This window comes from Ranitomeya variabilis, chromosome 2 (genome assembly GCF_051348905.1).
Source record: "Ranitomeya variabilis isolate aRanVar5 chromosome 2, aRanVar5.hap1, whole genome shotgun sequence".
NCBI classification, from domain to species: domain Eukaryota; kingdom Metazoa; phylum Chordata; class Amphibia; order Anura; family Dendrobatidae; genus Ranitomeya; species Ranitomeya variabilis.
In genome coordinates this window covers 478,742,806-478,758,773 of record NC_135233.1, presented here as the reverse complement: position 1 = coordinate 478,758,773, position 15,968 = coordinate 478,742,806, and the positions used below count along the sequence as shown (strand labels likewise).

General features: G+C 49.6%; 1 protein-coding gene across 4 annotated transcripts in view; it reads left to right on the top strand.

Moving 5' to 3' along the window:
- CHID1 (chitinase domain containing 1) overlaps positions 1 to 15,968 on the top strand; it is a 670,857-nt gene that overhangs the window by 543,962 nt on the left and 110,927 nt on the right. Inside the window, exon 11 of one of the 4 annotated variants that reach the window (XM_077287840.1) lies at positions 8,745 to 8,836. The exons of the other annotated variants lie outside the window; for them this stretch is intronic. Coding sequence (XP_077143955.1) covers positions 8,745 to 8,748 — 4 coding nt within the window. The 3' untranslated portion in view covers positions 8,749 to 8,836. Of the gene's footprint in view, positions 1 to 8,744; positions 8,837 to 15,968 lie in introns of those variants that run through there. 4 annotated transcript variants of the gene reach the window in all.

Sequence of the window (15,968 nt, the reverse complement as noted above, 5' to 3'; positions counted from 1 at the left end):
TAACCCTAACCCTAAACGTGACTGAAATACGTGGCACTGAAATACGTGGCACTGAAATACGTGGCACTGAAATACGTGGCACTGAAATACGTGATACGTGGCACTTAAATACGTGGCACTGAAACACGTGGCACTGAAATACGTGATACGTGGCACTGAAATACGTGGCACTGAAATACGTGGCACTGAAATACGTGGCACTGAAATACGTGGCACTGAAATACGTGATACGTGGCACTGAAATACGTGGCACTGAAATACGTGGCACTGAAATACGTGGCACTGAAATACGTGGCACTGAAATACGTGGTACTAAAATATGTGGCACTGAAATACGTGATACGTGGCACTGAAATACGTGATACGTGGCACTGAAATATGTGATACGTGGCACTGAAATACGTGGCACTGAAACACGTGGCACTGAAATACGTGGCACTGAAATACGTGGCACTGAAATACGTGGCACTATGACTGTCAGAAAATGTTCATTAAACGGTTAGGGGTGAGGTTAGGGGTAGAGTTAGGGTTAGGGTTTGGATCCCTTTATCACCTTGATGGTGGTGGGTGGCTTTTCAGTGTGTTTAAATGCATGCGTTTTTAACGCAAACAAACGCATGTGCTTAAAAACGCAAGAAAATACTGCAGGTTGTATTTCTGAAAATGAACGCATGCAGAAAAAAAACGCATGCGTTTGAAAACGCGACCAAACGCGTACAAAAAAACCGCATGCGTTTTCAATGTTAAATATAGGGAAAAAACGCATGCGTTTTTTTGTGCAAAAAACGCTGCAGACAAAAACGCAAGTGTGAAACCAGCGACGCTTTTTATAGCAAAAAAGTTTTTGCGTCTCCACATTTTGAGACCTATAATTTTTCCACATTTTGCTCCACAGAGTCATGTGAGGTCTTGTTTTTTGCGGGACGAGTTGACGTTTTTATTGGTAACATTTTCGGACACGTGACCGTTTTTGATCGCTTTTTATTCCGATTTTTGTGAGGCAGAATGACCAAAAACCAGCTATTCATGAATTTCTTTTGGGGGAGGCGTTTATACCGTTCCGCGTTTGGTAAAATTGATAAAGCAGTTTTATTCTTCGGGTCAGTACGATTACAGCGATATCTCATTTATATCATTTTTTTATGTTTTGGCGCTTTTATACGATAAAAACTAAAATATAGAAAAAATAATTATTTTCGTATCGCTTTATTCTCAGGACTATAACTTTTTTATTTTTTTGCTGATAATGTTGTATGGCGGCTTGTTTTTTGCGGGACAAGATGACGTTTTCAGCGGTACCATGGATATTTATATCAGTCTTTTTGATCGCGTGTTATTCCACTTTTTGTTCGGCGGTATGGTAATAAAGCGTTGTTTTTTGCCTCGTTTTTTTTTTTTTTTTCTTACGGTGTTTACTGAAGGGGTTAACTAGTGGGGCAGTTTTATAGGTTGGGTCGTTACGGACGCGGCGATACTAAATATGTGTACTTTTATTGTTTTGTTTTTTTTATTTAGATAAAGAAATGTATTTATGGGAATAATATATTTTTTTTTTTTATTATTTATTTAGGATTTTTTTTTTTTTTTTTTTTACACATGTGGAAACATTTTTTTTTAACTTTTTTACTTTGTCCCAGGGGGGGACATCACAGATCATTGATCTGGCAGTGTGCACAGCACTCTGCCAGATCGACGATCTGCTGTGCAGGGCTGCAGGCTTACCAAGTGTCTGCTCTGAGCAGACACTCGGTAAGCCACCTCCTTCCCTGCAGGACCCGGATGCCGCGGCCATCTTGGATCCGGGACCTGCAGCCAGGAAGGAGGTAGGAGACCCTCGCAGCAACGCGATCACATCGCGTTGCTCCGGGGGTCTCAGGGAAGCCCGCAGGGAGCCCCCTCCCTGCGCGATGCTTCCCTATACCGCCGGTACACTGCGATCATGTTTGATCGCGGTGTGCCGGGGGTTAATGTGCCGGGGGCGGTCCGTGACCGCTCCTGGCACATAGTGCCGGATGTCAGCTGCGATATGCAGCTGACACCCGGCCGCGATCGGCCGCGCTCCCCCCGTGAGCGCCGCTGATCGGTGATGACGTACTATCCCGTCGGCGGTCATACGGGCCCACCCCACCTCGACGGGATAGTACGTCAAATGTCGGGAAGGGGTTAAACATATTTTCCATTTACATGGCATGCCTGATAAAATTGTCAGTGACCGGGGTCCCCAGTTCGCGTCTCGGTTTTGGAGAGAGCTCTGTCGTTTACTCAGCATAGAACTAAATCTCTCCTCTGCATATCATCCCAAGACGAATGGGTTGGTAGAGAGGGCCAACCAGACTCTGGTGACATATGTGCAACATTTTCTCTCTGCTAGGCAGGATGACTGGGCATCTTTGCTACCTTGGGCAGAATTTGCTCCGAACAACGCCATAGCCGATTCCACTGGGCAGACTCCTTTTCTCCTTAATTACGGCCAGCATCTGCGTGTCCCTGTGCCCATGCCCGTGTCATCCACTGATTCCAGGGTGGCAGACTGGGTAGTGGAGGCACGTGACATTTGGGACCGCACACAGGATGCCATTCGGGCTTCCAAGTAGAGAATGAGGGTTTCTGCCGATGCTCACTGGCGCCCCGCTCCGACCTTCGCTCCTGGCGACTTAGTGTGGCTCTCCGCACATAACATCAGGCTGCGAGTTGAGTCCACTAAGTTTGCGCCTCGCTACATTGGTCCTTTCAAGGTTCTGGAACAGGTTAACCCTGTGGTCTACCGTTTGGCTATTCCTCCGTGCCTTGGTATCACCGACACCTTCCATGTTTCCCTCTTAAAGCCCGTCAATATGTCCCGGTTTTCTGAGTCATCTGCCGGGACATCGGGTTCGTCCACAGATGAGTACGAGGTGAATGCTATCGTGGGGTGCAAGGTAGTACGTGGCAAAAAATACTATCTGGAGGACTGGAAGGGCCACGGCCCTGAGGACAGAACCTGGGAACCTGTAGAGCACGTTCGGGCTCCGCTGCTCATTGCAGCCTTTGAGCGTAGCGAGGCCCAAGGGGGAAGGGGGCCCTGGGGGGGGGGGTTATGTTAGGAGTCGAGTTCCCGCTGCTGCGCAGGGGGAATCTCGAACCATGTCTGCTGTGGTCTCTCATTCTGCATCAGCCGCCGTGGAGCCTGCTTAGCAGAGACGTCGGTCCCAGTGTCTTGCTCAGTCTCACTCTGTGCAAAGGGTTACTACTGCTTTTCCAGCTTCTGCCATTGAAGCCAGTGCTGGGCAGCGGCGAGCAGACGCTTTTGGGACCAAGTCCTGCTTTTCCCCTTCTGAGCATGCCCAGGGCAAGATCTCCCGTTGGAGATCGAGGGTCACATGCTCAGATACTGCAGCAGATCCCATTGGTCCTCCAGGAAGGTCCTGAAGGTGCTCAACTTCTGTGGCAGCCTCCCATTGGTCCTTCTGGGAAGGTCCTGTACATGCTGCAGCTATAAAAGGTTTGCATGGCCGCACGGCTATGCGCTAGTATACTTTATGTGTGTGTGTTGTGAGTGAAAGTCGCTCATTAATCATCCCCTCCCTTGTGTTTGAATGCTTGCTTAAGGAGGATGATTGTAATCTAGCGCCCGACTTGTAACCAACACTGGTACACAAACAGCGTCTATTGCTGTGACCACCAGTGCGGCGCCGTGCGCTATCACCGCCAAACCCAAGTCTGGGTGGTTAGTGGCATCCGCCAGTGCGGTACCGCATGCACTCTCGTGCTATTAAATTATTAGTTTTCTTACGTGCGGTACTGCCGCCCTGTGACGCAACAGGGTTCGCCTATTTCACACAGGGTGAAGCTAACTCATGTGTATCCTCATTGTACCGCCATATAGTCCGTCATTGCTTAGCAGCAGGTTCCATCTCTGCACGGTAGACCCCGGGCTGCGAACACACCTTATTCCTTTTCTCTAATTATTTGGTGCGTTCCGCAAGCCTTAACACAGTCTTGGCGTTTTATCTTATGTTTCTTGTTCAAAGGTGGTCGTTTTTCAGCCTTCTTTACCTTGGCCATGTCCCTGAGTATCGCACACCTTGTGCTTTCTGTTACTCCAGTAATGTTGCAGCTCTGAAATATGGCAAAATTGGTGGCAAATGGCATCTTGGCAGCTTCACGCTTGATTTTCCTCAATACATGGGCAGTTGTTTTGTGCCTTTTTTGCCCAACACACTTCTTGCTACCCTGTTGGCTATTTGCCATGAAATGCTTGGTTGTTCTGTGATCACGCTTCAAAAGTTTGGCAATTTCAAGACTGCCTCATCCCTCTGCAAGACATCTCACAATTTTGGACTTTTCAGAGGCCGTCAAATCTCTCTTCTGACCCATTTTGCCAAAGGAAAGGAAGTTGCCTAATAATTAAGCACACCTTATATAGGGTTTTGATGTCATTCGAGAACACCCCTCCTCATTACAGAAGTGCACATCACCTGATTTACTTACGGTAATTGGTAGTTGGCTCTCAAGCCAGAACAACTTGGAGTAGGACAACATGTATAAAAAGTATCATGTGATCAAAATACAACTTGCCTAATAATTCTGCACACAGTGTATAGCTCTGAAATATATCTGTGATTTGACTTGCCTATTGGTTTTTAACCCCTTTCTGTCATTGGATGTACTATTCCGTCCATGTGGGGTGGGCCCTACTTCCCAAGGACGGAATAGTACGTCCTGAGCGATCGGCCGCGCGTCAGCTGACTATCGCAACTGACATCCGGCACTATGTGCCAGGAGAGCGGTCACGGACGGATGTTTGATCGCAGTGTTCCGGCGGTATAGGGAAGCATCGCGCAGGGAGGGGCTCCTCCCTACGTGCTTCCCTGAGACGATCGGTACAAGGCGATGTGCTCACCTTGTACCGAGCGTCTCCTCCTTGCAGGCCCTGGATCTAAAATGGCCGCGGGGCTGCATCCGGGTCCTGCAGGGAGGTGGCTTCACAGCGCCTGCTCAGAGCAGGTGCCGGGAAGCCTCCCTGCTGTGCATGTCAGATCGCCGATCTGACACAGTGCACAGCAAAGTGTCAGATCGGCGATCTGTCACTTTACTGTGATGCCCCCCTGGGGCAAACTAAAAATGCAAAAAAAAAAAATTTACATGTGTTAAAAAAAAAAAAAATTCCTAAATAAATAATTAAAAAAATATTGTTCCAATAAATACATTCCTTTAGCTAAATAAAAAACAAAACAATGAAAGTACACATATTTAGTATCGCCGCGTCCGTAACGACCCGACCTATAAAACTGTCCCACTAGTTAACCCCTTCAGTGAACACCGTAAAAAAAAAAAAACGAGGCAAAAAACAACGCTTTATTATCATACCGCCGAACAAAAAGTGGAATAGCATGCGATCAAAAAGACGGAAATAAATAACCATGGTACCGCTGAAAACGTCATCTTGTCCTGCAAAAAAGAGCCGTCATACAGCATCATCAGCGAAAAAATAAAAAGGTATAGTCCTCAGAATAAAGCAATGCAAAAATAATTATTTTTTCTATAAAATAGTTTTTATCGTATAAAAGCGACAAAACATAAAAAAAAAATAGAAATGAGGTATCGCTGTAATCGTACTGACCGAAGAATAAAACTGCTTTATCCATTTTACCAAACGCGGAATGGTATAAACGTCCCCCCAAAAAGAAATTCATGAATAGCTGTTTTTTTGTCATTCTGCCTCACAAAAATCGGAATAAATAGCGATCATAAAATGTCACGTGCCTGAAAATGGTACCAATAAAAACGTCAACTCGTCCCGCAAAAAACAAGACCTCACATGACTGTGGACCAAAATATGGAAAAATTATAGCACTCAAAATGTGGTAACGCAAAAAACATTTTTTGCAATAAAAAGCGTCTTTTAGTGTGTGTCGGCTGCCAATCAAAAATCCACTAGAAAACGCGCTATAAATAGTAAATCAAACCCCTCTTCATCACCCCCTTATTTACGAAAAATTAAAAAAATGTATTTATTTCCATTTTCCCATTAGGGTTAGGGCTAGGGTTAGGGCTAGGGTTAGGGCTACAGTTAGGGTTGGGGCTAAAGTTAGGGTTGGGGCTAAAGTTAGGGTTAGGGTTTGGATTACATTTACGGTTGGGAATAGGGTTGGGATTAGGGTTAGGGGTGTGGTTAGGGTTACAGTTGAGGTTAGGGGTGTGTTTGGGTTAGGGTTTCAGTTATAATTGGGGGGTTTCCCCTGTTTAGGCACATCAGGGGCTCTCCAAACGTGACATTGCGTCCGATCTCAATTCTAGCCAATTCTACGTTGAAAAAGTAAAACAGTGCTCCTTCCCTTCCAAGCTCTCCCATGCGCACAAACAGGGGTTTACCCCAACATATGGGGTATCAGCTTACTCAGGACACATTGGACAACAACTTTTGGGGTCCAATTTCTCCTGTTACCCTTGGGAAAATACAAAACTGGGGGCTAAAAAATAATTTTTGTGTAAAAAAAAATATATATTTTTTATTTTCACGGCTCTGCGTTATAAACTGTAGTGAAACACTTGGGGGTTCAAAGTTCTCACAACACGTCTAGATAAGTTCCTTGGGGGGTCTAGTTTCCAATATGGGGTCACTCATGGGGGGTTTCTACGGTTTAGGTACATTAGGAGCTCTGCAAATGCAATGTGACGCCTGCAGACCATTCCATCTAAGTCTGCATTCCAAATTACGCTCCTTCCCTTCCGAGCTCTGCCATGCGCCCAAACGGTGGTCCCCCCCCACATATTGGGTATCAGCATACTCAGGACAAATTGGACAACAACTTTTGGGGTTCAATTTACACTGTTTCCCTTAGAAAAATACAAAACTAGGGGCTAAAAAATAATTTTTGTGGAAAAAAAAGGATTTTTTTATTTTCACGGCTCTGCGTTATAAATTGTAGTGATAAACATAAACACCGTGTGCACTGCTATATTCAGGTGCAGAGACTAGGTACCCAAACCATATAGTAAACTAAAGAGAAGTCTCGCACTCAACTTAAGTATTTTAGTTTTGCAGAGTTTTATTGAGGTAGCACTGGAAACGTTTCAGCCTATGTCAGGCTTTCATCAGTCACGTGCTGTGCCTTTAAGAGTATGTAGATAGTACTCATAAATAGGACGCCGATCAAGCGTGATGCAGTGGGTAGAAGTCTTGTATAGAGATGGAGTGGTTAGTCAGTACCACTGAATACAAAGGAGCTCAAAAGCTCATGTGTGGGGCTCGGAGATAATCTCCTATATTGGCCAGCTATGGCTGTAGGAACCGGGGCTGGAGGGAAGCCCTGCTGCTGCGTGAGATCACCTCTCAGACGCGGAGTCCACCGCTCGTCTCTGAGACGAGCGGTGGACTCCGCGTCTGAGAGGTGATCTCACTACCCACTGCATCACGCTTGATCGGCGTCCTATTTATGAGTACTATCTACATACTCTTAAAGGCACAGCACGTGACTGATGAAAGCCTGACATAGGCTGAAACGTTTCCAGTGCTACCTCAATAAAACTCTGCAAAACTAAAATACTTAAGTTGAGTGCGAGACTTCTCTTTAGTTTAATAAATTGTAGTGAAACACTTGGGGGTTCAAAGTTCTCACAACACATCTAGATAAGTTCCTTGGGAGGTATAGTTTCCAATATGGTGTCACTTGTGGGGGCGTTTCTACGGTTTAGGCACATTAGGGGCTCTGCAAATGCAACGTGACGCCTGCAGACCATTCCATCTAAGTCTGCATTCCAAATGGCGCTCCTTCCCTTCCGAGCTCTCCCATGCGCCCAAATGGTGATTTCCCCCACACATATGGGGTATCAGCGTACTCAGGACAAATTGGCCAACAACTTTTGGGGTCCAATTTCTCCTGTTACTCTTGGGAAAATACAAAACTGGGGTCTAAAAAATAATTTTTGTGGGAAAAAGAAATAATTTTTATTTTCACGGCTCTGCGTTATAAACTGTAGTGAAACACTTGGGAGTTCAAAGCTCTCACAACACATCTAAATGAGTTCCTTAGGGGGTCTACTTTCCAAAATGGTGTCACTTGTGGGGGGTTTCAATGTTTAGGCACATCAGTGGCTCTCCAAACGCAACATGGCGTCCCATCTCAATTCCAGTCAATTTTGCATTGAAATGTCAAATGGCGCTCCTTCCCTTCCGAGCTCTGCCATGCGCCCAAACAGTGGTTTACCCCCACATATGGGGTATCGGCGTACTCAGGACAAATTGTACAACAACTTTTGGTGTCCATTTTCTCCTGTTTCCCTTGGTAAAATAAAACAAATTGGAGCTGAAGTTAATTTTTTGTGTAAAAAAGTTAAATGTTCTTTTTTATTTAAACATTCCAAAAATTGCTGTAAAACACCTGAAGGGTTAATAAACTTCTTGAATGTGGTTTTGAGCACCTTGAGGGGTGCAGTTTTTAGAATGGTGTCACACTTGGGTATTTTCTATCATATAGACCCCTCAAAATGACTTCAAATGAGATGTGGTCCCTAAAACAAAATGGTGTTGTAAAAATGAGAAATTGCTGGTCAACTTTTAACCCTTATAACTCCCTATTAAAAAAAAATAATTGGTTCCAAAATTGTGCTGATGTAAAGTAGACATGTGGGAAATGTTACTTATTAAGTATTTTTTGTGTGACATATCTCTGTGATTTAATTGTATAAAAATTAAAAGTTGGAAAATTGCGAAATTTTCAAAATTTTCGCCAACTTTATTTTTTTTTTCCAAATAAACGCAGGTAATATCAAAGAAATTTTACCACTATCATGAAGTACAATATGTCACAAGAAAACAGTGTCAGAATTACCGGGATCCACTGAAGCGTTCCAGAGTTATAACCTCATAAAGGGACAGTGGTCAGAATTGTAAAAATTGGCCCGGTCATTAACGTGCAAACCACCCTTGGGGGTAAAGGGGTTAATGTTTGCTGTAAAGAAATAAAGATGAAAAGAAGACAGAGTGCCAGTGTGTTTCTACTAGTATTTATGACTGAAATGCGAGTTACTGTGATGAACACTTCCACATGTGGTGAGCTGTTTGATTTTTTTTTCCTCTACAGCATAGTATGCCACCATCTAATATATAATTGCCTAGAATACTACTTCCTGCAATTTGTGCCAAGTTCCGTGGCTTTGTCCGGAGCTAATGTCCGGAGCTAATGTCCGGAGCTAATGTCCGGAGCTAATGTCCGGAGATAAGTGACGTCACCAGTGTCCTACACCCAGGCAGAGCACAGTGGCCCCAGGCAGAGCACAGGGGCCCCAGGCAGAACATGGGGCCCCAGGCAGAGCACAGGGGCCCCAGGCAGAGCACAGGGGCCCCAGGCAGCATATGGGGCCCCAGGCAGAGCTCAGGGGCCCCAGGCAGCATATGGGGCCCCAGGCAGAGCACAGTGGCCCCAGGCAGAGCACACACCAAATCGGAGGCCGAGGGGCCCCGCCAACCAAATCGGAGGCCGAGGAGCCCCGCCCACCAAATCGAAGGCCGAGCGGCCCCGCCCACCAAAGCGGAGGCCGAGGGGCCCGGCCCCGCCCACCAAAGCGGAGGCCGAGGGGCCCCGCCCACCAAAGCGGAGGCCGAGGGGCCCCGCCCACCAAATCGGAGGCCGAGGGGCCCCGCCCACCAAATCGGAGGCCGAGGGGCCCCGCCCACCAAATCGGAGGCCGAGGGTCCCCGCCCACCAAATCGGAGGCCGAGGGTCCCCGCCCACCAAATCGGAGGCCGAGGAGCCCCGCCCACCAAATCGAAGGCCGAGCGGCCCCGCCCACCAAAGCGGAGGCCGAGGGGCCCGGCCCCGCCCACCAAAGTGGAGGCCGAGGGGCCCCGCCCACCAAATCGGAGGCCGAGGGGCCCCGCCCACCAAATCGGAGGCCGAGGGTCCCCGCCCACCAAATCGGAGGCCGAGGGTCCCCGCCCACCAAATCGGAGGCCGAGGGTCCCCGCCCGCCAAATCGGAGGCCGAGGGTCCCCGCCCGCCAAATCGGAGGCCGAGGGTCCCCGCCCGCCAAATCGGAGGCCGAGGGTCCCCGCCCGCCAAATCGGAGGCCGAGGATCCCCGCCCGCCAAATCGGAGGCCGAGGGGCCCCGCCTGCCAAATCGGAGGCCGAGGGTCCCCGCCCTCCAAATCGGAGGCCGAGGGTCCCCGCCCACCAAATCGGAGGCCGAGGGTCCCCGCCCACCAAATCGGAGGCCGAGGGTCCCCGCCCACCAAATCGGAGGCCGAGGGTCCCCACCAACCAAATCGGAGGCCGAGGAGCCCCGCCCACCAAATCGAAGGTCGAGGGGCCCCGCCCACAAAAGCGGAGGCCGAGGGTCCCCGCACACCAAATCGGAGGCAGAGGGACCCCGCCCACCAAATCGGAGGCCGAGGGGCCCCGCCCACCAAAGCGGAGGCCGAGGGTCCCCGACCACCAAATCGGAGGCCGAGGGTTCCCGCCCACCAAATCGGAGGCCGAGGGTCCCCGCCCACCAAATCGGAGGCTGAGAGTCCCCGCCCACCAAATCGAAGGCCCAGGGGCCCCGCCAACCAAATCGGAGGCCGAGGGGCTTCGCCAACCAAATCGGAGGCCGAGGGTCCCCGCACACCAAATCGGAGGCCGAGGGTCCCCGCCCACCAAATTGGAGGCCGAGGGTCCCCGCACACCAAATCGGAGGCCAAGGGGCCCCGCCCACCAAATCGGAGGCCGAGGGTCCCGCCCACCAAATCGGAGGCCGAGGGTCCCGCCCACCAAATCGGAGGCCGAGGGTCCCCGCACACCAAATTGGAGGCCGAGGGTCCCCGCCCACCAAATTGGAGGCCGAGGGGCCCCGCCCACCAAAGCGGAGGCCGAGGGTCCCCACACACCAAATTGGAAGCAGAGGGACCCCGCCCACCAAATCGGAGGTCGAGGGGCCCCGCCCACCAAATCGAAGGCCGAGCGGCCCCGCCCACGAAAGCGGAGGCCGAGGGTCCCCACACACCAAATCGGAGGCAGAGGGGCCCCGCCCACCAAATCGGAGGCCGAGGGGCCCCGCCCACCAAATCGGAGGCCGAGGGGCCCCACCCACCAAATCGGAGGCCGAGGGGCCCCGCCAACCAAATCGGAGGCCGAGGGGCCCCGCCAACCAAATCGGAGGCCGAGGGTCCCCGCCCACCAAATCGGAGGATAAGGGGCCCCGCCCACCAAATCGGAGGCCGAGGGGCCCCACCAACCAAATCGGAGGCCGAGGAGCCCCGCCCACCAAATCGAAGGCCGAGCGGCCCCGCCCACCAAAGCGGAGGCAGAGTGACCCCGCCCACCAAATCGGAGGCCGTGGGGCCCCGCCAACCAAAACGGAGGCCGAGGGTCCCCGCCCACCAAATCTGAGGCAGAGGGACCCCGCCCACCAAATCGGAGGCCGAGGGGCCCCGCCCACCAAAGCGGAGGCCGAGGGTCCCCGCCCACCAAATCGGAGGTCGAGGGTCCCCGCCCACCAAATCGGAGGCCGAGGGTCCCCGCCCACCAAATCGAAGGCCGAGGGTCCCCGCCCACCAAATCGGAGGCCGGTCCCCGCCCACCAAATCGGAGGCCGAGGGGCCCCACCAACCAAATCGGAGGCCGAGGAGCCCCGCCCACCAAAAGTAAGTGCGGCCCCAAAAGTAAGTGCGCCCCCGGGTGCAAAAGTAAGTGTGCCCCCGGGTGCAAAAGTAAGTGCGCCCCCAGGTGCAAAAGTAAGTGCGCCCCCGGGTGCAAAAGTAAGTGCGCCCCCGGGTGCAAAAGTAAGTGCGCCCCCGGGTGCAAAAGTGCGCCTCCGGGTGCAAAAGTAAGTGCGCCCCCGGGTGCAAAAGTAAGCGCGCCCCCGGCCCCGGGTGCAAAAGTAAGCGCGCCCCCCAGTCCCGTGTGTGAAAAGTGCTGCTGTAAAGCTGGTAGCGCTGTTCAAGCACCATGTATTTCCTTCAGGAAATGCCCATCTAATATATAATTGCCTAGAATACTACTTCCTGCAATTTGTGCCAACTTCCGTGGCTTTGTCCGGAGCTAATGTCCGGAGATAATGTCCAGAGATAATGTCCGGAGCTAATGTCCGGAGCTAATGTCCGGAGCTAATGTCCGGAGCTAATGTCCGGAGATAAGTGACGTCACCAGTGTCCTACACCCAGGCAGAGCACAGGGGCCCCAGGCAGCATATGGGGCCTCAGGCAGAGCACAGTGGCCCCAGGCAGAGCACAGGGGCCCCAGGCAGCATATGGGGCCCCAGGCAGAGCACAGTGGTCCCAGGCAGAGCACAGGGGCCCCAGGCAGCCTATGGGGCCCCAGGCAGAGCACAGTGGCCCCAGGCAGAGCACAGGGGCCCCAGGCAGCATATGGGGCCCCAGGCAGAGCACAGTGGTCCCAGGTAGAGCACAGGGGCCCCAGGCAGCCTATGGGGCCCCAGGCAGAGCACAGGGGCCCCAGGCAGCATATGGGGCCCCAGGCAGCATATGGGGCCCCAGGCAGAGCACAGTGGCCCCAGGCAGAGCACATGGGCCCCAGGCAGAACATGGGGCCCCAGGCAGAGCACAGGGGCCCCAGGCAGAGCACAGGGGCCCCAGGCAGCATATGGGGCCCCAGGCAGAGCACAGGGGCCCCAGGCAGCATATGGGGCCCCAGGCAGAGCACAGCGATATTTTGGACCACTATGCGGTGTTTCAGACCCCCTGTGTGATGTCTGGGGCCCTGTTCTTAAGTATATTAAAGATTAAAGTAACGTATATTAAAGTATATTATAGATCAAATTTGACACGTTTATGAGCACCATTGAGTGATATACTCAAGAATGACATAATTTTTCAACATTTTATGGTTTCAAACTGTAAACACTCAAGAGTTTTTTTTACTTCAACCAGAAAACCTTAACGGTTCATAAAAAACTTGACTGTTCAGGATATGATAAAAGTCATAGTATTCTGAATCTTTAACTTATAAAGATACCTTTACATGGGGTGATTATTGGTTCCAGAGAGGCTTTCGGCCGATAATCGTACACATGGCTGGTGACAGGACAATACAATATAAACGTTCAAAGGTAAACACTGATAACATTAAAATCTAATATATAATTGCCTAGAATACTACTTCCGGCAATTTGTGCCAACTTCCGTGGCTTTGTCCGGAGATAATGTCCGGAGATAAGTGACGTCACCAGCGTCCTACACCCGCTCAGGGTGGACACAGATATATGCCTTCGTGGTGCGCGGCACTTTTCTGATTGGTTGCCGCCTGCCGCGAGCGACCAATCAGAAATGTGCCGTACTGTCAAGAATTGTCAAGAGCTGGTAGGTGCAGCCATTTTTTGTTCTTTCTTACTATTATTTATTAATTGTATTATTCTTACATTTGAATAAATAAAGTATATATGGATTCTAGACTCCCGATTCTTTAGAATCGGGCTGCCATCTAGTTTAATATATTGGCATTAGATTTTGAGCCAAACTTCAGGCATACATATTTTAGATGTATACAAATCTAAATAGTGATGAGCTAACATGCTTGGATAAGGTGTTATCTGATCATGCTCGTGTCCTAATCGAGCATTTTTGGCGTGTTGGAAAAAAATGCTCAATTCGCCGTGGCTGCATGTCTCGCGACTGTTCAACAGCTGCAGTACATGCAGGGATTGCCTAAAAAACAGGCAATCCCTGCCTAGGTCATCAATATCATATGACTACTTTCTCTTATCCCAGTGTCTGTTATCAGATTCTCCTCTTCCTTCTGTGTGTTACAACCACTTTTGCATAAAGCTGACTTTGTACAGAAATTTTATGAACATGAAGAACTTTAAATTGTCGCCTCTGTTGAGAACTTAGGGAACCTGTTACATTGACCATATAATGTGATCTTTGATATATACACTCACTGGCCACTTTATTAGGTACACCTGTCCAACTTCTTGTTAACACTTAATTTCTAATCAGCCAATCACATGGCGGCAACTCAGTGCATTTAGGCATGTAGATATGGTCAAGACAATCTCCTGCAGTTCAAACCGAGCATCAGTATGGGGAAGAAAGGTGATTTGAGTGCCTTTGAACGTGGCATGGTTGTTGGTGCCAGAAAGGCTGGTCTGAGTATTTCAGAAACTGCTGATCTACTGGGATTTTCACGCCCAACCATCTCTAGGGTTTACAGAGAATGGTCCGAAAAAGAAAAAAAATCCAGTGAGCGGCAGTTCTGTGGGCGGAAATGCCTTGTTGATGCCAGAGGTCAGAGGAGAATGGGCAGACTGGTTCGAGCTGATAGAAAGGCAACAGTGACTCAAATCGCCACCCGTTACAACCAAGGTAGGCCTAAGAGCATCTCTGAACGCACAGTGCGTCGAACTTTGAGGCAGATGGGCTACAGCAGCAGAAGACCACACCGGGTACCACTCCTTTCAGCTAAGAACAGGAAACTGAGGCTACAATTTGCACAAGCTCATCGAAATTGGACAGTAGAAGATTGGAAAAACGTTGCTTGGTCTGATGAGTCTCGATTTCTGCTGCGACATTCGGATGGTAGGGTCAGAATTTGGCGTAAACAACATGAAATCTTTGGGATGTGGTGGAACGGGAGATTCGCATCAGGGATGTGCAGCCGACAAATCTGCGGCAACTGTGTGATGCCATCATGTCAATATGGACCAAAATCTCTGAGGAATGCTTCCAGCACCTTGTTGAATCTATGCCACGAAGAATTGAGGCAGTTCTGAAGGCAAAAGGGGGTCCAACCCGTTACTAGCATGGTGTACCTAATAAAGTGGCCAGTGAGTGTAGATTTGGGGTAAGAAATTCAAACTAATATTTTTTCCTTCTTAATTCCTGCACATTCTTGGCTTTGGAGTCTAGTGGGCTGATGTATTCACTGATTGGTGGCTATCACTCTTGCCAGCTGAGAAATAAGGCTGCCAATATTGTATGATACCGCTCACTGGGCGAGCAGAATTATGACTCGGCTATCCCAAGTGAAGTCCAAGTATTGGATGGCACTCGTCGATCTTTTCAGGAGACTACTTTTTATGGGTATTGTAGATGAATTCTAGTGATGAAATCTATATCTGGGGTCTTGGAGACCAGAGTGATGACACTACATGCATTTACAAGAAAAGGGCAGTAAGACCAAAAACCAAATGTACACAGCCAGCGATGGGGGGGCAGGCATTGTTATTCACTGCAGTCATCTTCTGAAATAAAGCTGGGTATTGGGACGTCTCGGAGCTGCAGAGCGAAGCCTGGAAAGCAGAGATCTCGGCAATAATGTTTTCCTGTGTTAGGTCAATAGGCTTACTCAGAAACCGACAGAGTCTAGCTTAATGTGTTCATCAGCAGTGAGGAGCAATGTGAAAAATATTCCTGTTTAATAGATTTTAACCTCCCCATTGTCAGCAGATACACTCACTGGCCACTTTATTAGGTACACCTGTCCAACTTCTTGTTAACACTTAATTTCTAATCAGCCAATCACATGGCGGCAACTCAGTGCATTTAGGCATGTAGACATGGTCAAGACAATCTCCTGCAGTTCAAACCGAGCATCAGTATGGGGAAGAAAGGTGATTTGAGTGCCTTTGAACGTGGCATGGTTGTTGGTGCCAGAAGGGCTGGTCTGAGTATTTCAGAAACTGCTGATCTACTGGGATTTTCACGCACAACCATCTCTAGGGTTTACAGAGAATGGTCCGAAAAAGAAAAAAAATCCAGTGAGCGGCAGTTCTGTGGGCGGAAATGCCTTGTTGATGCCAGAGGTCAGAGGAGAATGGGCAGACTGGTTCGAGCTGATAGAAAGGCAACAGTGACTCAAATCGCCACCCGTTACAACCAAGGTAGGCCTAAGAGCATCTCTGAACGCACAGTGCGTCGAACTTTGAGGCAGATGGGCTACAGCAGCAGAAGACCACACCGGGTACCACTCCTTTCAGCTAAGAACAGGAAACTGAGGCTACAATTTGCACAAGCTCATCGAAATTGGACAGTAGAAGATTGGAAAAA